Consider the following 26,658-nt stretch of genomic DNA (forward strand, 5'->3'; position numbering starts at 1 on the left):
TAGTGGCATTGTCATGCTGGAGGGTCATGTCAGGATGAGCCTGCAGGAAGGGTACCACATGAGGGAGGAGGATGTCTTCCCTGTAACGCACAGCGTTGAGATTCACTGCAATGACAACAAGCTCAGTCCGATGATGCTGTGACACACCGCTCCAGACCATGATGGATCCTCCACCTCCAAATCGATCCCGCTCCAGAGTACAGACCTCTGTAATTCCTTCAACAATAAACGCGAATCAGACCATCACCCCTGGTGAGACCAAACCGCAACTCGTCAGTGAAGAGCACTTTGCCAGTCCTGTCTGGTCCAGCGACGTTGGGTTTTGTGCCCATAGGTGCCGTTGTTGCCGGTGATGTCTGGTGAGGACCTGCCTTACAACAAACAGGCCAACAAGACCCCAGTCCAGCCTCTCTCAGCCTATTGCGGACAGTGGAGGGATCGTGCGTTCCTGGTGTAACTCGGGCAGTTGTTGTTGCCATCCTGTACCTGTCCCGCAGGTGTGATGTTCGGATGTACCGATCCTGTGCAGGTGTTTGTTACACGTGGTCTGCCACTGCGAGGATGATCAGCTGTCCGTCCTGTCTCCCTGTAGCGCCGTCTTAGGCGTCTCACAGTACGGACATTGCAATTTATTTCCCTGGCCACATCTGCAGTCCTCATGCCCCCTTGCAGCATGCCTAAGGCATGTTCATGCAGATGAGCAGGGACCCTGGGCATCTTTCTTTTGGTGTTTTTCAGAGTCAGTAAAAAGGCCTCTAGTGTCTTAAGTTTTCATAACTGGCCTTAATTGCCTACCGTCTGTAAGCTGTTAGTGTCTTAACGACCGTTCCACAGGTGCATGTTCATTAATTGTTTATGGTTCATTGAACAAACATGGGAAACAGTGTTTAAACCCTTTACAATGCAGATCTGTGAAGTTATTTGGATTTTTATGAATTATCTTAGAAAGACAGGGTCCTGAAAAGGGGACGTTTCTTTTTTTACTGAGTTTAGTATTCAGAAAATGTAGTCTCTTCCACACATAGTAGTCGTTCCCCAATTTGTTCAACAATGCCCATGCATACTCCACGAACCAAGCAACAACCTGTGTGCAGTGGACACAAAATATAGGATCTGAGGTTATTTGCATTGGCCAGTCCAAGCAAGACCAACACACACAAATCAGGCGGAATTGGATGCCTGTTTTTTGTACAAACTGCCGATCTCCCAGTCTAAACCTGGGATTTCTATATACGTGCCCCATGCCAGTTCAACTCATGTGGCCAACATGGACACAGAGTTATTTCCAAAAAGACCAAACCCTGGTGTGTGTCTGTTGGCGCGACTGGATGTAGCTAGTGTTAAATCAAACCAACAGGAAAAGTGGAGTGAAAATAATACGAGCAGTGTTTATTTTTGTGGACGCTTGTATCGAGAGTTTGTCTGCCGTTCCGGCCACATTTGGGGTTACTCGGGAGGCACAGAAAGGCTTCAGTTCCCACTGCTTCGCTTTGGGCCGGTAGGAGGAAGGAAGTGGACTTTAACTGTTAACTTTATTCCATCTGAACCCTGCCCCCACTCACCTCAGTTACTTGAATGTTCCACCCTAGTTACAAATTAATGCTCCACTGCCAGAATGGCCTTGGTGGTCATTTTCATACAGCTGGAGCTAGTTGAGTTGTACAGGCTGTGTATGCACACTACATCAACAGCCAATGGGGGAAGCTGTAGCCTGGATCTAGATGAACCCAAATGCTTACCAAATTGACGTCAAATTTGCCAACAAGCCCCCCAGGCCTTTTTGAGAGATTGTACTGGTCTACTTATTCTCCGTCAGTGCTGTACATGAACTGTGTAGACTCCAACAGGGCTGAAACAAAAGCAAAAGAGAGAGCATTACACACACACACACACACACACACACACACACACACACACACACACACACACACCAAGAAGCCTCTCATCCACTGTAATAAACAGGGGGAAAATTACATCAAAAAACTAAAGAACTAGTTTTACCCCCGCCACAAGAGCACTGAGTGATCTCATCAAAGCCGTAGCGAGTCAGAAAGTGCTGATGGCCTAGCATGCGCGGGGTGTGAGGCAGGAACTTCTGACGGGATGTTAGTCTGGGCCTAATTTAAATAGGCCCCAGCGTGTCTGCCTGCCTCCCTTTGTTTACATGGATGAAATCTGAAACAAATGTGAACACGATACCCCTCTTGTCCCCCAACCCTCCCCTCGAGCTGCCTCCCTCGTATCTCAAACGGAGCCATGTGTAGATTTTCTTGGACCAAAATTAACGCACAGTGGGTTCCTGGTTAACTCCCCACCAGGCTCCTTACAGCATTAACTTTTTATAAGCTTCCCTTTTTTGCTAATTGCCTATTCACCTCTCTCTATGGTTTCTGGTATTAGTGGCCATTAGTTGTTTGCTCAGGAAAGCCAGAGGAGGAAGATGACCCTCTCCTATCCTGGAAGAGAGCTACTGTACTGCACTGAACAAAAATATGAATGTAATGGGTTGGTTCCATGTTGCATATGAGCTGAAATAAAATATCAGAGAAATTAGTTCACTCTGTTTTTTTTGCACAAATTTGTTTATATCATTAGTGAGAATTCTGCTTTGCTAAAATGATCCATCCACCGGACAGGTGTGGCATATCAAGAAGCTGATTAAACAGCATGGTCATTACACAGGTGCACCTTGTGCTGGGGACAATAAAAGGCCACCAAAATGTTTTGTCACACAACACAATGCCACAGCTGTCTCGAGTTTTGAGGGAGCGTGCAATTTGTATGCTGACTGCAGGAATGTCCACCAGAGCTGTTGCCAGAGAATGTCATGTACATTTTCCTACCATAAGGCACCTCCAACGTCATTTTAGAGAATTTGGCAGTACGTCCAACCGGCCTCACAACCGTAAACACCACCAGCCAAGGACCTCATCCGGCTTATTCACCTGTGGGATCGTCTGAGACCAGCCACCCGGAGAGCTGATGAAATTGTGGGTTTGCACAACCAAATCATTTCTGAACAATTTGTCAGGGGGGGACAAAATGTCTCAGGGAAGCTCATCTGCATGCTCGTCATCTTCACCAGTCTTGATCTGACTGTAGTTTGGCGTCGTAACCGTCTTGTGGGCAAATACTCACCTTCGATGGCTACTGGTACGCTGGAGAAGTGAGCTCTTCATTGATGAATCCCTCAACTGTAGGGGGCAGAAGGCAGACCGCATATATGGCATCATGTGGGCAAGCGGTTTGCTGATGTCAACGTTGTGAACAGAGTTCCCCATGGTGGTGGTGGGGTTATGATATGGGCAGGCATAAGCTACCGACAAGGAATACAATTGCATTTTATCAATAGCAATTTGAATGCATAGGGACACTGTGACTAGATCTTGAGGCCCATTGTGTTGCCATTCATCTGCCGCCATCACTTCATGTTTCAGCATGATAAGGCACGGCCCCATGTCACAAGCCTCTGAACACAATTCCTGGAAGCTGAAAATGGCCCAGGCATTCCATGTCCTGCATACTCACTAGACATGTCACCCATTGAGCATGTTTGGGATGCTCGGGATTGACGTGTACGACAGCATGTCCCAGTTCCTGCCGATATCCAGCATCTTCGCACAGCCATTGAAGAGGAGTGGGACAACATTCCACAGACCACAATCAACAGCCTGATCAACTCAATGTGAAGTAGATTTGTTGTGCTGCATGAGGCAAATTCTGATCCACGCCCCCTACTTTAAAAAAAAAAGTATCTGTGGCCAACAGATGCATATCTGTATTACCAGTCATGAGAAATCCATAGATTAGGGCCGAATGAATGTATTTAAGTTGTCTGATTTCCTTTTGTGAACTGGAACTCAGTAAACTCTTTGAAATTGTTGCATGCTGTGTTTATTATTTGTTTCAGTACAACTGCAGTTGCAATCTTAACTGCTCCTTCTTTTGGACATGCAACATCTTGGTCCAAACCCCCTTATACTCACTGAACTTGTTGCTTTCTTGCTACATTGTTTAAAAGGCATGCAAACCCTTTTTTAGTTTCCCCCTTTGTGTTAGAAAACCACCATCTGTACCAAGAGGCATATATGAGAAGTCAGGCAATCTGTTTTTTCTCAGAATTACAATTATCCAAATAATCTTTGTTGTGGGATTTAGTATGTGGTTTTCTTACTAAGTGCCATTTTCAAGCCTGGTTGGTTGGCTTGAGCCCATGAGGCAAATGCTCTAACGATTAAAGAATCATTGTGGGTTGAGAGGGGATTTTGGGGCCTCTGTTAATCCCTGACAAAGTGTTCCCTAAGTGGAGGAGCATGGTGGGAAAGGTGTGTTTTGGGTGCATGATCACCCCCTCCAGAGTAAATTAGCAAATTCTCCCGCCTAAAAATAATTAAATGAGTCTTACCCTTTCAAATGTGATGCCATGCAAAAAAAAAAAAAAAAAAAAAAAAGGGCTGGTAGATAGAGGGATGCCATGCATGTTCTTTCATCCAGCTTCTGAGAACAGTCAGCCTCCCCTTCTAACCTCCCTGCGGTTTCCAGAGACCCTCAGAGTTCAAAGGGTCCTCCACTAACACTGTGCCACACCCCTTGGCTTTAGCTTGTCCTGGCTGTCTTTTCTCTTTGGTGCTCTTATCATACCTCTGATTTGGAGATAAGAACCACTCTTGTCCAAACCGACAGGTAAACATCCTGTGGGTTTTAGCCTAATGCTAAACACCACCAACCATGAGAAAGGAACTGAGGTGAGGTGGGACGGTTCCATGCCGAACTGCCAGTGGAGTCAGTCTTGTTCGCGAAGGCCATCATCTTGGAGACGTTGGGTGGGAATTCCTTGTGTAGTGCCACATCAAAGAGAGCGGCAGAACGGTTTGGGTCTGCAACAGTGCCCCTCCAAAGGGCTGTTTTCAACCTACAGACCCCGACACACACCCAAATATCTTAGCAGAATCTCCCTCCCCTATATACTTACACACACCTGTATTACCTAGAATGCCTTCAGAAAGTACACCCCTTGACTAAATTGAGATTGTGTCACTGGCCTACACACAATACCCCATAATATATCCAAGTGGAATTATGTTTTTAGAAATATTTACAAATAAAAAGCTGAAATATCTCGAGTCAATAAGTACTCAACCCCTTTGTTATGGCAAGCCTAAATAAGTTAAGCAGTACAAATGTGCTTCATAAGTTACATGGACTCACTGTGTGCGATAAGTGTTTAACATGAATTTTGAATGACTACCTCATCACTGTACCCCACACATGCAATTATTTGTAAGGTCCCTCAGTCGAGCAGTGAATTACAAACACAGACCCAGGTTTTCCAATGCCTTGCAAAAGAAGGGCACCTATTGGTAGATTAAACTTTTTTTTTTTTTAAACAGACATTGAATATCCATTTGAGCATAGTGAAGTTATTACACTTTGGATGGTGTATCAATACAGCCAGTCACTACCAAGATACAGGTGTACTTCCTAACTCAGTTGCCGCAGACGAAGGAAACCGCTCAGGGATTTCACCATGAGGCCAATGGTGACTTAAACAGAGTTTAATGGCTGCGATAGGAGAAAACTGAGGATGGATCAACATAGTTACTCCTCAATATTAACCTAAAACAGTAAAAAGGAACTAAATAAAAATATTCCAAAACATGTATCCTGTTTGCAAAAGGGCACAAGTAAAACTGCAAAAAATGTGGCAAAGACATTAACTTCATTTCCTGAATACAAGGAGTTACGTTTGCAGCCAATCCAACAACACATTGAGTACCACTTCATATTTTCAAGCATGGGGGTGGCTTCTTCATGTTATCGGTATGCTTGTCATCAGCAAGGACTAAGGATTTTTTTTTTAATGGAATAGAGATAAATTGGCAAAATCCTAGAGGAAAACCTGGTTCACTCTGCTCTCCGACAGATACTGGGAGACAACCTCATCTTTCAGAAGGATAACCTAAAACAAGGCCAAATTACAATGAGTGTACAAAACATTAGGAACACCTTCCTAATATTGAGTTACACCCCCTTAACCCTCAGAACAGCCTCAATTCGTCAGGGCATGGACTACAAGATGTTGAAAGCGTCCCACAGGGATGATGGCCCATGTTGACTCCAACACTTCCCACAGTTGCGTCAAGTTGGCTGGATGTCCTTTGGGTGGTGCACCATTCTTCATACACACGGGAAACTGTTGAGTGTGAAAAATCCAGCAGAGTTGCAGTTCTTGACACACCCAAACCGATGCGCCTGGCACCTACCACCATACCTCGTCCAAAGGCAAGAAAATCTTCTTTAGCACATCTCCTCCCATCCATCTACGCTGATTGAAGTGGATTTAACAGGTGACATCAATAAGGGATCATCGCTTTCAACTGGTCATTCTGTCATGGAGGTGCTCCTAATGTTTTGTACACAGTGTATATACTGGAGTTGCTTACCAAAACAATAAATGTTCGAGTGGCTAAGTTACCGTTTTGACTTAAATTGGACTGAAAATCTATGGTAAGACTTTAAAATGTGACAAATAAAAAAATTGACACTCACAAAGAAGCCCCTCACATTCTTGTTCTCTGCAACCTTCATTCTAAATATGACCACATAGTTACACAACACACCCATGCATCCGTACACGTGAATGTACCAACTTCATTCTTTTGAGGCAATTCCATCTGCCTTTAATTCGGTCTTATTTAGGATCACTGCCGACAACGACGATAATGTCACAAGTATTTATGGAGACCACTTGGTACATCTCAAAGACAGCGCACCACCAGGTATTTATAAATCACTTTGCTTTATTTAAAAATCAGCGGTAGGCAGTTATGCTATGAAAAAAAAAAAAAAACCCAGCTACAATAACTGCACTTGGCACTGGATGACTGTTTGGATAAAAAAGAAAATGATACACATATATTGTGTAAGTTCATATACATATGAAAACCAAAAAAGGAAAACCTTAAATACCAGCTTTTATGTGGTCTCCATGTCTACTGATTCTTATTAATATTACAAATGTTCAACACCCGCAACAACCCCAGACCTAAAAAAAAAAAAAAAATCTTCACTGGAGCGGAGACTAGAGAGAGTTCCTACTGGTCTCAGAATGACTGCCCCTCTAAACAGGTTACGGTTCAGTATGCCCTTAACAACTGGTCCTAGGTCGGATGCATTGTTTAGCTCACAATGGTTAAGGATAGGCCTGGGATAGAGATCCTAGACCTGCTGTTGAGGGCAAAATGTAACCCAGACCTTAAAAACCGAATGACTCGTGTCCAACAGCCATGATGAGGACGACACATCCTCACTCGTTACGAAAACAAACACGGGAGTAATGCACTGCAAAAAAAATACAAGACGTTATTTGTTCGTCTGACAAAACGAAAGGCAAAACCACTTCTCCTCCAAAAGGAAAGCGCATCAGCGAAATTAATGTGAGCACAAAACATGACTTCAAAGAAAAAGGCTGAGCAGTCCTCATTGGAATTGAATACATGGCAAATATTTAGCCATCAGTGGAATGAAATGCCTTTTTTAATCGTGAGGGAAGGCCAGCCATTTTTTTTTGTCATCATCACATCCCTCTTACGACACAATGGCAACAGACTAGATATGGGATTCAGACAAGTGGGCAGGTGGACCCTGTGAGAAGGAGAAACATGTCCCAAAAACCACCTGCACTCTAATCCACCATCACCCCCTGACCTCCCCCCAACATTAACACAACCTCCTCAAGAGGAGCAAGAAATCACCTGCTCATTAAGACTGGACAAAAGACAAAGATAGGCAGAAGGGTGTAATTTAAAAAAAATTTAAAGGCAGCTTGCCTTTGATGGAGGCCCCTTGTGAACCCTGTGCCCACAACACAGGAGAATCCGACACCCCCTCTATAAATGAATCCCTAATAATAATTGACTTCATCTTGATGATCATTGGGATCGTGTTTTGACCGAATAAGTTGGGCAACGTGATTGAAACTATTCCCAGGAGACATGTTGTCAGCACCTCATCCATCTCCTCCCACCTCCCCAACCGTCTGTCACAACATGCCCTTGGAGAGTGAGCGAGCGAATCTGGGACAGGGGTGGTAAAAACAGATGATCGGGTCACAAAGAAGTGAGCTGTAGATGGATATCAAGTGGAGGACGTAGCGGAGAAGGAGGGCGGGAGACAAGACCAAGGCTACATCCCAAATGGCACCCTATTCCCGAGATAGTGCACTACCCTATGGGGTGTGGTCAAAAGTAGTGCAATAAGGGAATAGGGTGCCATTTTAGACTTAGCCCAGACATGTGCATCTGGGAGGGGGGTTTATCTGACAGTGACCCCCAGCTTCTCCAGGACACGCACCCCCTTCTCCTGGTACTCCTCCCTTGTCAGCCAGAAGTTGTCCTTGTCCTTCATGATGTCGGCCAGCACGGCCCCACCCAGGAACACCATGTGCTTGCGCCGAGGGGGGTCCTCGATCCGGATCTTGAATTTCTGCACACAAGCAGGAAAGGAGGAGCCAGAATAGAAGATAAGGAGGAGAAGGGAAGAGTGTGAGAAGGGAAAGCAAAAGCATAAGAATAGGGGGAAGAGGAGAAATAAGGAAAGAGAGCCAAGAGTGGGAGGAAAAATGTCTGTCTTAACAACCTTAACTAAAAATAGGTGTGAAATCTAATAATTACATGAACTGTACCAGCAGGCCTGGCATTGAAAATGCTGAAGTGGATATTGTCAAATTGAGCAATCAGTGTGTAAAGGAATGAGTGAGGAACAATGAGACATTATATTTTAATTTAGTTGTTGAGCGCATGATTTAAACATGGTCCCATGACAAAGATAGTTCCCTCTGTGTTGAAACCCTCAGTGCTCGTGTTGTGTGCACTAATTCAATTTAGGGCAACACCGCCTCCTGGTGGCTGATCTAATGACTGCAGTGAGAAAATGGATCGTTAAATGTCTGTTAGTAGTTGTCCATCTGTTAAAAGTCAAACATTGGACAGTAAAACCTGCACTAAAAACAGCAAAAATAAAATATGACATGTACTTAAAGCATGCTACTTCGAAGATACAAATGGCATTCTGTGTGTGCCCTCACCGAGAGCTTATCCACATCTCCCTTCAGCACGCGCTCCAGGTAGAGCTGCTTGAGCTCACGCTCCAGTCGAGAGGGAAGGCCAGGGTACATGGTGGAGCCCCCTGACAGCACTATGTGTTTGTAGAACTCAGACCTGTGGAGCGAAGGAGAAGACGTTTAGGGAGGAGAGAAGACCTGGATGAAGGAAGAAGTGATGGAGAGAAATAACTTAAGGTGAATAAGAAGGGCGACATGGAGAGGAAAAAGAGAACATTTTGCCACAATGTGTTTGTAGAATTCAGCCCTGAGGAGAGAAAGTGAGGATGTTTTCAGAAGAGAAAAAGGGATGTATAGAATATTAGACAAAAAAAAAAATACAATATGGAGAAATATTTTGATAATCTAGGACTGACCCCATTTAGTCGACTGGTCAATTGGCTGTTGGCCAACAGATTTCATTAGTTGAGCAGTAGCAAAAAAAAAATACTGTCTAAGATATGCATTGCATGTTACATAAGAACAATGGTGCACCACTAATAAAAAATACTATTTTATAACAAATGCGGTCTCTCGTTGGATAATGGTCACTGTCCGCGGTCGTGAAACATGAGTGCGCTGTTGAATTGGCGCCTTTTCCTAGACCATGTTGCTATGTGCATAATAGCAAAGTTAACCAGCATATTGGTGTTGAGAACAATGCGTCGGAGGCAGCAGCAGAGTTGGGAGACGAGAAAATAGCCCTCGCCTTAATTTTTGTCTAAGAAAAGTGAGGAGAGAGGAAACCACAACTTAAATTAGGTCTATAAACAACCCAACTGTTAAATATGTCTGGCTTTATTAATCATCCATACACAGTACCAGACAGAAGTTTGGACACTCAAAGGCTGTTGTTTTTTGTTGACTATTTTCTACATTGTAGAATAATAGCGAAGACATCAAAACTATGAAATAACACATATGGAATCATGTAGTAACCAACAACAAAAAAATGTTAATCTAAATATATTTTAGATTTGAGTTTCTTCAAAGTAGCCACCTTTTGCCTTGATGACAGCTTTGCACACTCCTTGCATTCTCTCAACCAGCTTCACCTAAAATGCTTTTCCAACAGTCTTGAAAGAGTTCCCACATATGGAGAACTTTTTGGCTGCTTTTCCTTCACTCTGCAGTCCAACTCATCCCAAACCATCTCAATTGGGTTGAGGTCAGGTGATTGTGGAGGCCAGGTCATCTGATGCAGCACTCCATCACTCTCCATCTTGGTTAAATAGCCCTTACACAGCCTGGAGGTGTGTTTTGGTTCATTGTCCTGTTGAAAAACAAATGATAGTGGGACAAAGAGCAACGCAGATGGGATGGCGTATTGCTGCAGAATGCTGTGGTAGACATGCTGGTTAAGTGTGCCTTGAATTCTAAATAAATCACAGACAGTGTCACCAGCAGAACACCCCACATGCAGAATTGGTGAACGGATTATCTCCGCATCTCACAAAGACACCAAAAATCTCAAATTTGGACTCAGACCAAACGGACAGATTTCCACCGTTCTAATGTCCATTGCTGGTGTTTCTAGGACCAAGCAAGTCTCTTCTTATTGGTGTCCTTTAGTAGTGGTTTCTTTGCAGCAATTCGACCATGAAGGTCTGATTCACAAAGTCTCCTCTGAACAGTTGATGTTAAAATGTGTCTGTTACTTGAACTCTGAAGCATTTATTTGGCCTGCAAAGGCTGGTAACTAATGAACTTATCCTCTGCAGCAGATTTAACTCTGGGTCTTCCGTTCCTGTGGCGGTCCTCATGAGAGCCGGTTTCATCATAGCTCTTGCGACTGCATTTGAAACTTCAAATCAAATCGTATTGGTCACATACACATGGTTAGCAGATGATAATGAGAGTGTGGCAAAATGCTTGTGCTTCTAGTACCGACAGTGTAGTAATATCTAACAATTTCCCAACAACTACCTAATACACAAATCTAAAGGGGTGAATGAGAATATGTACATATAAATATATGGATGAGCGATGGCCAAGCAGCATAGGCAAGGTGCAATAGAAGGTATAAAATACAGTATATACACATGAATAATGTAAGATAAGTAATCATTATTTAAAGTGGCATTGTTTAAAGTGACTAGTGATCCATTTATTGAAGTGGCCAGTGATTGAGTCTCAATATAGGCAGCAGCCTTTCAAAGTTCTTGAAATTATCCAGATTACTTTCAGACATTAAGGTCAGTCAATGGACTGTCATTTCTCTTTGCTCATCTGAGCGGTCCTTAAAATAATATGGACTTGGTCTTTCACCAAACAGGGCCATCTTCTGTATACTAACCCTAACTTGTCACAACACAACTGATTAGCTCAAACGCATAAACAAATTCCACAAATTACCTTAAAGCACGCCTGTTAAATGAAGTGCATTCCAGGTGACTACCTCATGAAGCTGGTTGAGAGAATGCCAAGAATGTGCAAAGCTGTCATCAAGCAAGTCTTCTTTTTATTGGTGTCCTTTAGTAGTGATTTCTTTGCAGCAATTCGACCATGAAGGTCTGATTCACAAAGTCTCCTCTGAACAGTTGATGTTGAAATGTGTCTGTTACTTGAACTCTGTAAAGCATTTATTTGGGCTGCCATTTCTAAGACTGGTAACTCTCCTCTGCAGCAGAGGTAACTCGGTCTTCCATTCCTGTAGCATTCCTCAGAGCCAGTTTCATCATAGCGCTTGATGGTTTTTGCGACTGCAAATGTTCGAAGTTCTTGACATTTTCCGGCTTGACTGACCTTCATGTCTAAAATTAATGATGGTGGCTACTTTGAAGAACCTAAAATATATTTGGATTTGTTTAACACTTTTTTGGTTCCATAAGTGTTATTTCATAGTTGTGATGTCTTCACTACTATTCTACAATGTAGAAAAGTCAAAATAAAGAAAAACCCTGGAAAGAGTAGGTGTCTCCAAACTTTGGACTGGTACTGTACATCTACAGAAATAAGACAGATCCTACTTCTGTTGCCTGTTTGAGTGTTTGTCTAATAGCCTACTGATTCCGTGAGTACCAAGCCTCATGCAACCACATTGATAAACAATTTCACACATTTTTTAATCTTTGCTATGCTTTAAAGGCGTTTACACTTTTTTCCATTTAGTGTTTACATCTTTCCAAAATTGTATCTTTCAGAAAATAGTAGATTTATAATAATAACCCTCCATTTCCCTTGATCCCCTTATTGTTATTTTTTATTATTATCATGAACATCATAATAATAAGTAGTCATTATCATAAGTAGGTTTAGTATATCAGCCTTGTATAACCATCATCGAGCTGTAGGCCAAAGAGCACATCCTGTTTCATCTTAATACTGTAACTTACTTAGGCCTATATTTCAATACTTATAAGCTACCGTATCAATCAATCATTTATTAGTTCATATCATCACACAGCATACAAGTCATTCATGATTTGAAAAGCAATCAAGCATTTTAGTTCAAATACAATAAAGCGAATATTGAATAATTAGCATAAAGATATAGGCCTAAACCGTTCCATTTGGGAATTGCATTAACGAATGAATGCTACGGTTTAGTCTTTGCTGCAATAAAGGCTTTACAATTAAAACGTTACAACAGCCTCTCTGGTCCGCTTATAATTTATTTTGTGTTGTTTATATTGTTTCAAACGGTTAGAACAATTATAACCTAACAGTACCTGTTTGGAACACATAATATGCACCCAGCACTTCCTCCTTAACTTATTTTTCTTGATCTCCAGTATTTTCCACAACTAGTCAAATTTATTCCACACATCTGACTTCCCCTTTACCTCCTGAGCAACCAGCAAACATTCAACTGTTTCTAGTTTATTTGTCATGTCCTCTGCATCCATTTTGCTGTAACGTTTCAGTTTGTTAGAACCAATTTATTGATGCGATTATGATATGCTATGCTATAGGGCAGGCCTTATTGGTCACGTGCATGAGACGCATACATGTGTCACGTAACGAGAGCAAGGGTTGAGGGAATAGGGAGTTTTTAGCAATGGGTGCTAGTCACTCAGTCATTTTTTGTTTTGTTTTTACTTCTTAGGGATATCCTCCTTTCTTAAAATGTTGTTTTGCCTAAATGACAAACCCAAAACTGACTGCCTGTAGCAAGGATATGCATATCCCTGGTACCATTTGAAAGGAAACACTTTGAAGTTTGTGGAAATGTGAATTGAATGTAGGAGAATAATACACAATAGATCTGGTATTAGAAAATACTAAAGAGAGAGATAAAAAGTATTTCTCTACCACTATCTTTGACATACAAGAGAAAGATCATAGTTCTAGCCATCACTCTGGTTGTAATTCCGATAGTGTCCACAAGATGGCAGCAGTGTATGTGCAAAGTTTCAGATGGATTACTTGAAGAATGACTGACCTACAACAGTGTGAAGTACCCAGGCACATTTGGGCAAATCGTGAAGGAGACATTTGCATTCATATTCCATTTTTCTGCAAGAACATCGTCAAATCTGTATACTTGGACTTTTATTTAGCTTACCAAGTACAAGTAGCCAAATTATAAGTTCAACATTTGCAAAAAACAGTTTAACTCTGAATATCCTTAGAATTTTTGTCCAAAATGAAAAGGCATGCTGTCGTACAAGGTTAGTTGCTACATATGACGACATATACATGGTTTCCGGATACTCCCGTAAAGCCCAGCTCATTGGTTTTCTAGCTAGTTATGTTTGACTCCGATTGGTGCTTATTTGACAAAGATAGTCGTTCAAATGATGGCCGCCCGCAACTTTGGCGTGCCATGAAGGCTGCACTCTCTGACCAAATATGATGTCCTATAGGATATACTACACCCCTAATGAAATAGTGAAGTTTTGTTACCTTCTAGGATCTCTGAGGAATAGATACAAATGTGATTTGACTTATTGAAACAACATTTAGGGTGAAATTTTCAGATTCCTTTCTTTGCAAATTCAACAAGTGGAAATACAAAATCGATTGTGCATGCTGTATGAACATTTTTAGGATATGAAAAAGGATATTTATCTAACAAAACGACACTTCATGTTATCTCGGACCCTTTGGATGATAAATCAGAGCAAGATTTCAGAAGTACACATTTCACCTTCAGAGGTGAATTTATCAAACCTATCGCGGTGAAAACTTTTGTCGTTAGGAGCTCTCAAACAATAGCATGGCATTTTTTCGAAGTAATAGCTACTGTAAATTGGACAGTGGACAGTTATTTTAACAAGAATTTAAGCTTTCAGCCGATATAAGACACTTGTATGTACCGACATTTGTTGTTTCTCTAAAATCCACTCAATGACTAGAACGTTAACTAATGAAATGGCAAAGAAGTGAAAGAGGGTAGGTCACTAGTAAGTAGGGGGAGTCGGTCGTGGAGTTACCTGGTGTCGATGTCTGCTGCATTGATAGTATTGAAGAGAAGCTCTGCCACCCCGACTCCCTCCACATTGATGAGGTGGGGCTGGAATAGAGCCTCAGGGGCTTCGAACCGCTCCCCTCCCACCTTGATCATCCTGCCGTCGGGGAGCTGGGGAAACAGAGAGGGGAACAACATTCACACATCGGAAAGCATTTAATTGACATTAAGATGGCTTTCTTCTGCTTGAACACCGCTAGGGAAATCTGAAGGCAATGCTAGGCTAGAGATTGTCTATTGTCCATGTTTGGAACTGGCAACGTTAAGTAAGAGTCTCTCAACCTCTGGTCAGATGGAGCCGGCTGACATACAGTAGGCCTTTTACAGAGCGTGGTGGAACATTATGAGGGAGGGAGCATAAAGGGCCCATTGACGGCTCCAGTCTGGAGTCCAGAGGAGGAAACAGACACCAGGTCAGCACGTGGCGTGGGAGTCTGGGTCGTACAGGAAATGATGTCACGCCCATGGATGGAGGGGGAGGGGGTCATTTCTTCAACACCACAGTAGTGCTTTTGTTCCATCCTCTGTCCTCCGCCTCTCCTTCTCTCTCCAGGATTTGGGCAGGGAAACGAGGTGCGCCGCCGCCCGCCACACATGAAAAATTCCATCCAATCCCTCTTTACATCACAGGGACCCCTACCGGCCATTGAACCCGGGTCAATGTGGTTGACTTGACTAAGTAACCTGGGGGCATCCAGAGCTTGGTTCAAGAGCTCCTCCCACACTAAATATGGCTTCTAATGCTCTAAAATTATAACCTGATCATCTGCATGATACATTACATCCACAAGGAGGCAGTGTTACCATATAGCCAGGCTTCAAATACAGATTAATCCTATTATTCTTGGTGTAGGATGGTGTTACCCTTACCATGCAAGACTTTAATAAGTATAATTTGGTGCAGTGTTAGGGGTAATGTGTTTTTAAAAGTAATGCATTACATAATCAGATTACTTTTATAAGTAACTTGTAGCTTTTTCAGATTGGGTAATATTACAATTACTGTCAAACAACGTGTGCATTACTTTCAGAATCATCCCTCTACCGGGCGCGTTTCCCATGAGCCGATCTCAAATTGTTTCAGTTAATTCTCGAGCGAGCAGAGAAAGGCTGTTTGGAGAAATGTCATGGCAGCCGCTCTCCATAGAAATATATAGAGGGTGCAACTGATATTTGCCATTGATCACTTCTGTGATGGGAAAGCCTCTAGGCTTTTCTGTCTCGTGACAAATGTGCCTTCTATACATCTATGTACTGGCGATAACATTATAACACGTTACATTTAACAAAAGTAACTAGTAATATGACTTTAAGTAACTAGTCCAAACACTGATCTGGTGTGCTGTAGATGACAAATCAGGGTTGGGCTCAGAATGCCCAAAAACAACAAGAGAAAATAATTTGAAACAGGGTTGTACAATAAGGACTGAAAGTGTAGGACTCGACCAGGATGATGACGTTGTAGGACTATGTTACTGACCGTGTAGGACTCAACCAGCACGGTTGTCTCCAGCGCCAGCTTCTGCTCCTGCTCGATGTTGTAGCCCACGTAGCACAGCTTCTCCTTCATCATGCGCACCGTCTCAAAGTCCGCCGAGTGGTTGAAGGCGTAGCCTCTCAGCAACAGCAACTGGATGATGGATAAAAGTCAGAGGTAAGGGATGTGTTTGGTTGGTTTGCAGAGATCTCATCGGTTGTAAAGGACCGCAAAACTAATATTATTAGGCAAGATAGTTATAAATGTATATGGTGGAAGCACCAATGGGCAAGGTGCAACATCCATCATAATGCCTTATTCAGTCTTCTCACATCTACACATGCTAGGGGCTAGGAGTTGTTTCTGGACAGGACATTCTACGACAGCCTGAGTCACCCGTGGGGAACGAGGGTGTACCTTGATGAGGTAGCGCGTAATGTCCCGTCCTGCAATGTCCAGGCGTCGGGTCAGGTGGGGCAGGGAGAAGCCTTCGTACACGGGGCAGATGTGGGTGACGCCATCACCAGAGTCCACCACCACGCCGGTCAGGAGACCTAAAAAAAAAAAAAAAGTTTTTTTTTCTTTTTTTTTCTAAACAGCAGCGCCAACAGAATAGGGCCAGTGAGAAAACCCATCCATCGTTTCAAAAGCCCATTAACATTATAGACCATTTCTGTCATTACTCGTTTGAAACGGAAAGCTTTTTATTAATTGTCATTACCGATTTCTTGGTGTCAACGAGTTTTCCGTCAGAATACATTGGTTCAATGTCAAAAAAAAGAAAATGCATGGGACAATGAAAGGCCTACGTCCTACAAATGAAAGTCTAGTATAGAACACGAAGTACACAGCTACGTACTCAACTACGCGCTACTGCATATTCAACTCTCGGCCTGCTACTGAAAGGGTCACACATTAGCACAGCCTGTGTTTATTTATTTTTTTCCAGAGAAAGACCAATGTTACAAACAAGCAGTACAGCACAAATGGAAGCACTTTATTTTATGATACGAGGTATTTACTACGGTAGGAAAAGGATGTGGTATCAATGGGTAGTTTCTGGTACTTAAAATAATTGGTAACTATCTGGTACCAAATCAATTGTTTTAATTTGTTTCTCAAAGAAAACAAGGAACTCATAGGTTATTATTGTGCAACTACTAACTAATAACCATTTTAAAATATAAAGTAAATCTCTGGTACTTTCTGTTCCAGAAAATAAAGTTTAAGCCCCAAATAATTGTTGCTGCCATGGTAGAAACATAGCAAAAGCCAATTACCGGGTATAACCTCGTACATTCCTCCATGTGTTCTGAAAGGTACTTTAACTTGCAATTCGTTGGGAGTGAAATCTCAGGTGCCCAGTGCTCTTCACTGGTTTAGGGTGTTCTACCTTCCTTCTAGTTGCATAATTTTGCTTTAAAGAACCTACCTTGAGCATAGAGTGTGAGCACAGCTTGGATGGCTATGTAAACCCCAGAGAACTGGTACGTCTCAAACATCACCTAGGAAAGAGGTAGGGAGTGCGAGGGTGTCACTGGAATATGTAGTCACTGCAAAAAGTTAAACTTAACATCTTGCTAATACAAATGACCTTTGTTTTTGCATTTTGCACTGCTAGGAAAACCACAACAAATCTAACCTCAACTTCCACTCACAAGGAATAGACCTCCATGTTCATAAACCTCAATTTGAAAAGGGTAAAAAGGACTTATCCTCAAAACATTTAGCCATGACTGGCCACCCCACAGAGGACAGCCCGACTCAATAACAGTGGCTCTGACAGACTCCCACTGAGGAGTTGTCGCCAGGCAGCAGACCTAGGTTCAAATACCATTTCAAATCTTTCAGATACTTTAGCTGTGGTTGACTGACCTTGCCTGGCACAATGGAAACAATGGAGTAGTCCCAAAAGTGCAATGTCCACCCATGTGAAACTCCAGACAGGCTCAATCAGACTATAAGTGTTTGAAAGAGTTCAAATACTTGCTGAACCCAGGTCTGCCAGGCAGTGCTGCTGCCATAGTCACAATGACTGGCAAGTTGCAACTCCAAGATAAACGTCCGTAGTGGGAGCGCTAGTGCCTCCTCAGCACAGAGCATCACTGTTATGACCGATGAATCATTTAAGATCTACAATGGAACCTTATAAAAAGGCCTTACAGGAAATCTCCTCCAGCCATTCCCGGGTACACTCCAGAATACACTTTCAAAACTAAAGCATGTTAATGAAATTGTCCTCTGACAACGGATTTAGTCGTTGTGGGTTAACAAAAATAAACACTTAAAAGAAAATGTATACACACCTCAATGATCTTCTCGCGGTTCTTGGTTGGGTTCATGGGCGGCTCGGTGAGCAGGATCTTGCAGTTGCGTGAGTCGATGTTGAGCTTCTCGGGACCAAAGGTGTAGTCCCACAGGTGCTTCATGTCGTCCCAGTTCCTCACGATGCCGTTCTCCATGGGGTAGTTCACCTCCAGCATGGAGCGCAGCTCGCTCGCCTCATCCCCCACCATCAGGTCCTGGGGAGGGAGGGGATAAAGAGCAGAGTTTCAGACTACTGCTAAAACCAGGGCGTGACTTTTTAAAATGAACCCGCTGTTTTGGAGGAACACCAACAGCGCAGTAGCCACTGAATATTACTGCATAGAAACGATGCCGTGACCTCCACCCAAGTCATTGACGTACCACAGCAACAAACTGACTGTACAGTGTCAGTGCCGACTGACCACAGTTATACAACAAAAATAATGCTGGATAGCTTTGGGTACGAAGGTAACAATGTCACAAAAGGACATCCACCATCGTAAAACACTCTACAGAACAAACGTAAAGAACTTCCCCAAAAAAGGACATTTGCATGCCACAATAAAACAAGTCAAACATCCCTTGTGGTCAACATCTAGTCATTCTGCGGGCACGTTGCTTTTAGTGAGCTGACGATACGTTCAGCCCTGCTCCAGAGAGCAGGTGGTAGGTGGTAGAGGAGGCCACATTAGATAGAGATTCCAGCCATGCAGTCAGAGCACACTGTTAGTAGAGCGGAGTCCATCTGGTTAATTGGGATGCAGATCCTATTGAAAATGTCTGGAACCTATAGTATAGGCAAACTCAATAGGCCTGACTGTCTACTGCCAAACAAACAGGTCACTCATATTGGCAGAGAACTGCATGGGCAAACTAATGCTAAATGTGGTCGTTTTTTTGTTTGTTGTTGCTCTGAGGCAGCTTACAAGTTTAATTTTAACACGAGACACTTCAGCAGACATGTTCCCCTTGTCATGACTTCCCTTCCAAAAGGTATATGATGATCTCTACTATTGATATCACGGTTTCCTTCTGCAACTGCCTGTATGTGCACAAGACCATGAATGTCTGCCAGTGTGTTCAGACCACTGTATTTAACATGTTGATTTGTAAAAAAACACACACAAAAAAACAAGACAGAGGTAATACAGTTTGTAAGGTTAGCCGAAACAACCATTTCATCACAGAAAACCAGGGAAAGAGTAGTAGAGGGGGAATGAGGAAGCAATGCCAAACAACTGACAGATAGAATTTTTAAAAAGGACCACTCTTGTCGGAGAGATGACGAACGCAGCCATTTCACTGTCCGAGCAGATTGCAGGGACCCATGAAACTAAACACACACACACTTACCATCTTTCTGTTATTCTACCTCAACAGGTGAGGAGGAGGAGAGGTGGGAGGAAGAGCGGGATGAAGCAGAGGGTCAGAAGATAGAACAGAGAGAGAGAGGTCAGAGGAGCCAAGGTCAGAGGTGAATCCGTGCGTGTCCTACAAAAACCATGGCCCACGCCCGCCCATCCTCTCATAACGCTGTGATGTTATCAAGAGGAAATGTTCATGTGTAACACCCTGATAGCAAGACAAGGTGCGACATCTAGGCCAAATCAACAAATCATGGCCAGCGTCCCAAATGACACCCTATGCCCTACGCAGTGCACCACCTTTGATCAGGACCCATAGGGTTAAAAGTAGTGCACTGTGTAGGGAATAGGGTGCCATTTGGGACTCGAACGGCCATGGTAAATATCAGGGACCAGTGTGTTGGATTTCCAGAGGACACTCAATGGAGGAAACACTTTTCTTTTTTAAACTCACAAATACTTTGAGAAACTAAACTCAAAAGGGCTGGTTTCCCCAAACACAGATTAAAGCTAGTCCTGGACTAAAGCATGGTCAATTAAGAATCTCCATTGAAATAGCTTCCTTATCCAGGATATGTGTCAGGAAGACTGCGCCAACAGGTTCACAGTGGAGGGAATAAGCAAAATGTAATCTAACAAAGTAGTGAAAACCAAGAAATGTGCACCATTCTCCAGGTAGGTCTACATGTTCTGAAAAACCATAGCCTGCTCTACAAGGTATTGCAGCCATTTCAGAACTTCCCCAAATCTCCACAAAAAAGAAAAATGTCATTCATGAGGGCTATGAAGTTGTTAGCCTAGCAGTTAAGAGTGTTGGGATAGTAACAAAAAGGTCACTGGTTCGAATCCCTGAGGTGTAAAAAAGTAAAACTGCAGTTCGGCCCTTGAGCAAGGCAGTTAACCTCACCGATGATGTTGATTAAGGCAGCCCCCCACACCTCTTCAATTGTGCAACTGACTAGGTATCCCTTTTCCTCAGATGGGTACACATTTTTTATTTTACCTTTACTTAACCAGGTAGGCTAGCTGAGAACAAGTTCTCATTTGCAACTGCGACCTGGCCAAGATAAAGCAAAGCAGTTCGACACATACAACAGTTACACACATGGAATAAACAAACATACAATCAATAATACAGTAGAAAAGTCTATATACAGCATGTGCAAATGAGGTAGGATAAGGGAGGTAATGCAATAAATAGGCCATGGTGGCAAAGTAATAACAATGTAGCAATTAAAACACTGGAATGGCAGAATGTGTAGAAGATGAATTGGCAAGTAGAGATACTGGGGTGCAAAGGAGCAAGATAAAAAAATACAGTATTGGGAGGAGGTAGATTGGATGGGCTATGTACAGGTGCAGTGATCTGTGAGCTGCTCTGACAGATGGTGCTTAAAGCTAGTGAGGGAGGTAAGAGTCTCCAGCTTCAGTGATTTTTGCAGTTCGTTCCAGCCATTGGCAGCAGAGAACTGGAAGGAGAGGCAGCCAAAGGAAGAATAGTCTTTGTGGGTGACCAGTGAGATTTACCTGCTGGAGCGCGTGCTACGGGTGGGTGCTGCTATGGTGACCAGTGAGCTGAGATAAGGCAGGGCTTTACCTAGCAGAGACTTGTAGATGACCTGGAGCCAGTGGGTTTGGCGACGAGTATGAAGCGAGGGTCAGCCAACGAGAGCGTAGAGGTCGCAGTGGTAGAGGTCGCTGTGATAGACTACTCAACAAATTGGATACAGAGTGTTAGTGTATTTTGTAAATGACGTCGCCGAAGTCGAGGATCGGTAGGATGGTCAGTTTTATGAGGGTAAGGATGCTTTGTTGCGAAATAGGAAACCAATTCTAGATTTAATTTTGGTTTGAAGATGTTTAATGTGAGTCTGGAAGGAGCGTTTACAGTCTAACCAGACACCTAGGTATTTGTAGTTGTCAACATATTCTAAGTCAGAACCGTCCAGAGTAGTGATGCTGGACGGGCGGGAGGGTGCAAGCAGCAATGGGTTGAAGAGCATGCATTTAGTTTTACTTTCATTTAAGAGCAGTTGGAGGCCACAGAAGGAGAGTTGTATGGCATTGAAGCTTGCCTGGAGGGTTGTTAACAGTGTCCAAAGAAGGGCCAGGGGTATACAGAATGGTGTCGTCTGCGTAGAGGTGGATCAGAGACTCACCAGCAGCAAGAGCGACCTCATTGATGTATACAGAGAAGAGAGTCGGGCCGAGAATTGAACCCTGTGGCACCCCATAGAGACTGCCAGAGGTCCGGACAACAGGCCCTCCGATTTGACACACTGAACTATATCAGAGAAGCAGTTGGTGAACCAGGGAAGGCAATCATTTGAGAAACCAAAGCTGTTGAGTCTGCCAATAAGAATGTTGTGATCGACCTGGCTAAGGCTTTCAACTCTGTCAATAAATACGGCTGCACAGTAAATGTCTCTTATCGATGGCGGTTATGATATCGTTTAGGACCTTGAGCGTGGCTGAGGTGCACCCATGACCAGCTCTGAAACCAGATTGCGTAGCGGAGAAGGTACGGTGGGATTCGAAATGGTCGGTATTCTGTTTGTTAACTTGGCTTTCAAAGACCTTTGAAAGGCAGGTTAGAATATATATAGGTCTGTAGCAGTTTGGGTCTAGAGTGTCTCTCCCTTTGAAGAGAGGGATGACCGCGGCAACTTTCCAATGTGTGGGAATCTCAGACGATACAAAAGAGATATTGAACATGCTAGTAATTGGGGTTGCAACAATTTTGGCAGATAATTTTAGAAAGAGAGGGTCCAGATTGTCTAGCCCGGCTGATTTGTAGGGGTCCAGATTTTGCAGCTCTTTCAGAGTTGCTGTGGGGGGGTGGATTGCTGTTGACCGGGGTAGGGCTAGCCAGGTGGAAAGCATGGCCAGCTGTAGAAAAATGCTTATTGAAATTCTCAATTATAGTGGATTTATCGGTGATTGCTTGTGTGACAAAATAGGACCCATTTTAGAATGAATTCTGTATTACACACAACACACATTCTAATACCTATTTCACACAGAATTCAGTGTGTTACCTGTTAAAAAAATAATGCAATGCTTATATGACCCCCCTTCAAAAACAGGTTATTACCACTTTCTTGAGTAAATACTAAAGAATACATATTTATGTCTAGATATCATAGGGATTTAAACACTTCTGTGAAGTAAACCAGTGAGGTTACCTTGATCTCAATGTTTCCCACTTTAGCTGTGGAGCGAATGATTGGCCTGCCAACCAACGCCGGGAAAATGTGCTCTGGGAAGTTGGAGCCTGCATAGCCGCACTTCACAAACTAGGATTAAAGGGAGAGACAAGGGCAGGGTCAGTGACAAACATCCTTTTTTGCAAGTTGGTAAGTAACATAGGACAAATAAATTTTCATAGCACACAGAATGATAAAAAAAAATGTATAAAGATTAATAATAAGCCTAGAGCCAAATACTAGAAATCACAAAGCATTTAGCAGACTACATTAAAATCAAACCTTTTAGTCCAATAACTCTAACATAACCTAACCCGATCGATAATGCACTTCACGTGTCTTGTTCATTAACCAGAAGTTAGAGCCTTATCTACTTTATCTGAGTCACGTGGTGCTGTTTGAGTTGCCCCTAGGTACAGATTTATGATCAGCTTGCCCTCCCCAAATCCTAACCATTAGTGAGGGAAATGCACAACTGACAAAAGACCAGCACCAGCAACTCCACCCTACTTTGTTTGTGAACACTCTCAGAGGGATTACAGAGAAAGTTACAGCATTGGTAGTGTTACCCTCCCACAATCACTACCTGACGTGCCTGACCTGCAGCATGCTTAGGAAGTTACGTAGAGAACCTATGCAGGGAATTTCATTCAAACCTGTTAGGTTGTACTAGGCGCTTGGCTTCAAGGAATAGCCTAGCGCATGAATCAATAGGATCGCTTCTCCATGCATGTTTAAAATCCTTTGGGCTTTATTTAGGCCTACATAAATGATTAATGACATAATCTTCCTTCTTTCACCTACGTTACATTACATAAATGACCACATCCTCAACCTGCCGGTAAGAAGAATAAAAGAAGTGTATGACATGCATCATCAAGTAGACATGACATCATCAGCCCGGAGAGGAAGGGGTAACTCAAAGACAAGAATAAAGACAGGAAGTAGGCTACAGTGTACAGCGTGTCCCATTTACACTCTCCGAGCTATGAATAGCTATCAGGCTGTTTTATTCGCAGTGTGAACAAAAGGCTGTAAGCAGCATAGTTTCTCTGTGGTAGGTAGCTGGAAAGAGACAAGTCAGCTAACCACTGAATGGAACACAGCCAACAAAAATATATATTTTTAAAAGATAGATGAAAGAACAGTCCAGCTAAATACTAAGGTAAAATGGTGCAGGTGAAAACAGCATAAATTAATTGTTATTTGTCAATTTCAACCAGATGACTCATGTCTACAAACATATTTTACAAGAGAGTTGCAATTGATCTGATAACTCCTTACATGGAAGAATGGTTTCAGACTTCCTCACTGTGCAAGAATGAGGCATGCGCATTATCTACTGCTCGAGACAAGTTGGTTAACTTGTTCAACAGTTGGTAGCAATACTTTAATTGTGATACTTGTTTGTTAGTGCCTGGTTTAAGTTAAACTATATGCGTAAATCCTCATCCAATTACGCAACAACGTAGCAGTGTAAAATACTTGCTACAAGTACAAAGAGGTTTCGGGTGAGGGCTGGGCTACAGATGCTGGATCATCATTCTTTGTTAACAACACCAAACAGTATCTAAAAATGTAGAGTTCCTGAATAAAACGCAATAGATCACATCTTTTCCTTGCCCAATTCGTTGCAATTAACATTAACGCTGGCAAGTTCGAAAAGAGAGCTCCCGTTAGTTTGAGTTAACAATCAAATTGAAGCAAGGGGTGGAAATGTAGGGTAATGTCTGATGAATACATATGATATAGCTAAATGTGGCAGAACACGAGATTTAAGTGATCTCTGGAGCATGCTATAAAACAATAACTGCGATTTGTACATTTTAAGGCTAGCTATTGAGTTTGCTGGCCAGCAACCTAACTAGCTCGAGACGATTCGAGTTCGCAATGTCAGCACGAGCAGCCGACAGCAGCGATAACAATATTTATGGCTACTCCCACTGATTCACGAATTCTAGTCAACAATCGGTACTCTAAACATTCCACCGACCGGTGTAAACCTTGCCACCTCTAATTGACAGATGCACCAACCTCAATGAATGCATAACTAATTGACAAACTGACAGACCGTGGCTACACAAGCTAGCAATAATGAAGCGAGCTACTTCCTGTTCCTCCCCATCTCATCTGCCAAATTGCACAAAAGCCGGAACCCTCATAATTTGACGATAGAACACGGTCTGTTTGTAAACTTACCCCGGTCCCATTGTCGCAAACCACCACTTTCCTTCCCTGGCTGTCCATTTTCTCGGAATACAGAAACCAGCAACCCTCCCTGGCACAACTTTCTTCGGCAAGGCGGAAAACAGCACCCCGGCTCTAGCAAAGGGCTTTTTCCGGAATGTATGACACAAGCCCATATTACACACACACCTATCAGGGTAGAGATAGCTAAGAAATTCAGCCAATTACGTATGGCAACGCCTTTCCATACACTTTTCTATTCGACAATCCCACTGATTGACGGTGTTGTGTCAATCAGAATTTGGAAATATCCATAATGCAAGCTTTATCAATGCATTTAGGTGGTGGCCTGGTGGGCCAACGCCGAAAACAGTGAAGTTGATCGATCTACGTCGAGGGAAGAGCATCTGTTTTTTTTTATATGACAATGAAATATTCTAATAATTACTGTAAAATTTGTTGGCACCTTCAATTATTGCACATTTTCTCAGAATAAGTATATTTCAACCATAGAAAATGATAGAGGCCTCTAGTGGCCAACTTCATTAGCTCATCCCTCCTGGTGACACTGTTGGAGTCATGTCCAACCAGGTCATGGGGGATCCGAGAATGGCGCTGCAATGGATAGCTTCCGTTTTATGGGCTCTTGTCCAATTCTGCTTTTTTGTGTTTTATTTTCTTCTTCACAGATCATAATGTTTCCGCCATCGTTTCTTTTGACTGAAAATAGCTTCTGGACATCAGAACAGCAATCACTAACCTCGATTTGGATGAAGATTTCTACTTCAACGAGTCAGAGACGCAGGACATACTCAATACGGAAGGGTTCTGGAATTCCGGAATTCATCTGATGGCATTGAAGAGTTTACCACATCGGTCACCGGCTTCATTAATAAGTGAATCAACCAACGTCATACCCACAATGACAATATGTTGTACATATCCAAACCAGGAGCCATGGATTACAGGCAACATTTGGACCTAGCTAAAGGCTAGAGCTGCTGCTTTCAAGGAGCTGGACACTAATACGGACGCTTATAAGAAATAAGAAATCTCAGATGAACCATGAAACAAGAAAAGTGTCAATACAGGAAAAAGATTGAATCCTACTAAGCCGGCTCTGACACTTGTCAGATGTGGCAGGGCTTGCAAACTATCACAGATTACAAAGGTAAACCCAGCCGCGAGCTGCCCAGGGATGCAAGCCTACCAGATGAGCTAAATGCTTTCTATGCTTGCTGCGACGCAAGCAACACTTAACCAAGCATGAGAGCACCAGCTGTTCCGCACGACTGTGTGATCACGGTCTCCATAGCCAATGTTTTTTAATTTTTTATTTCACCTTTATTTAACCAGGTAGGCTAGTTGAGAACAACTTCTCATTTGCAACTGCGACCTGGCCAAGATAAAGCATAGCAGTTCGACACATACAACAACACAGAGTTACACATGGAAAGAACAAAACATACCGTCAATAATACAGTAGAAAAAAAGTAGATTCAGTGAGTGCAAATAAGATCAAATAAGGGAGTTAAGGCAATAAATAGACCATGGTGGCGAAGTAATTACAATATGGCAATTAAACACTGGAATGGTAGATGTGC

At 42.8% G+C, this 26,658-nt stretch overlaps 1 protein-coding gene across 1 annotated transcript; it reads right to left on the minus strand.

Moving 5' to 3' along the window:
- Positions 1 to 5,539: 5,539 nt before the first annotated feature.
- Positions 5,540 to 25,223, minus strand: LOC112230378 (actin-related protein 2-A). Its single transcript, XM_024396650.2, has 9 exons — positions 25,067 to 25,223; positions 22,847 to 22,957; positions 18,297 to 18,512; positions 17,423 to 17,495; positions 16,408 to 16,544; positions 15,994 to 16,143; positions 14,479 to 14,624; positions 9,086 to 9,218; positions 5,540 to 8,484 (listed from the first exon to the last, which is right to left on the minus strand). The coding sequence occupies exons 1-9, from the start codon at positions 25,112 to 25,114 to the stop codon at positions 8,314 to 8,316; spliced, it is 1,185 nt and encodes a 394-aa protein (XP_024252418.2). The 5' UTR covers positions 25,115 to 25,223; the 3' UTR covers positions 5,540 to 8,313.
- Positions 25,224 to 26,658: the final 1,435 nt, after the last annotated feature.

Source organism: Oncorhynchus tshawytscha, linkage group LG32 (assembly GCF_018296145.1).
Source record: "Oncorhynchus tshawytscha isolate Ot180627B linkage group LG32, Otsh_v2.0, whole genome shotgun sequence".
Classification (NCBI taxonomy): Eukaryota; Metazoa; Chordata; class Actinopteri; order Salmoniformes; family Salmonidae; genus Oncorhynchus; species Oncorhynchus tshawytscha.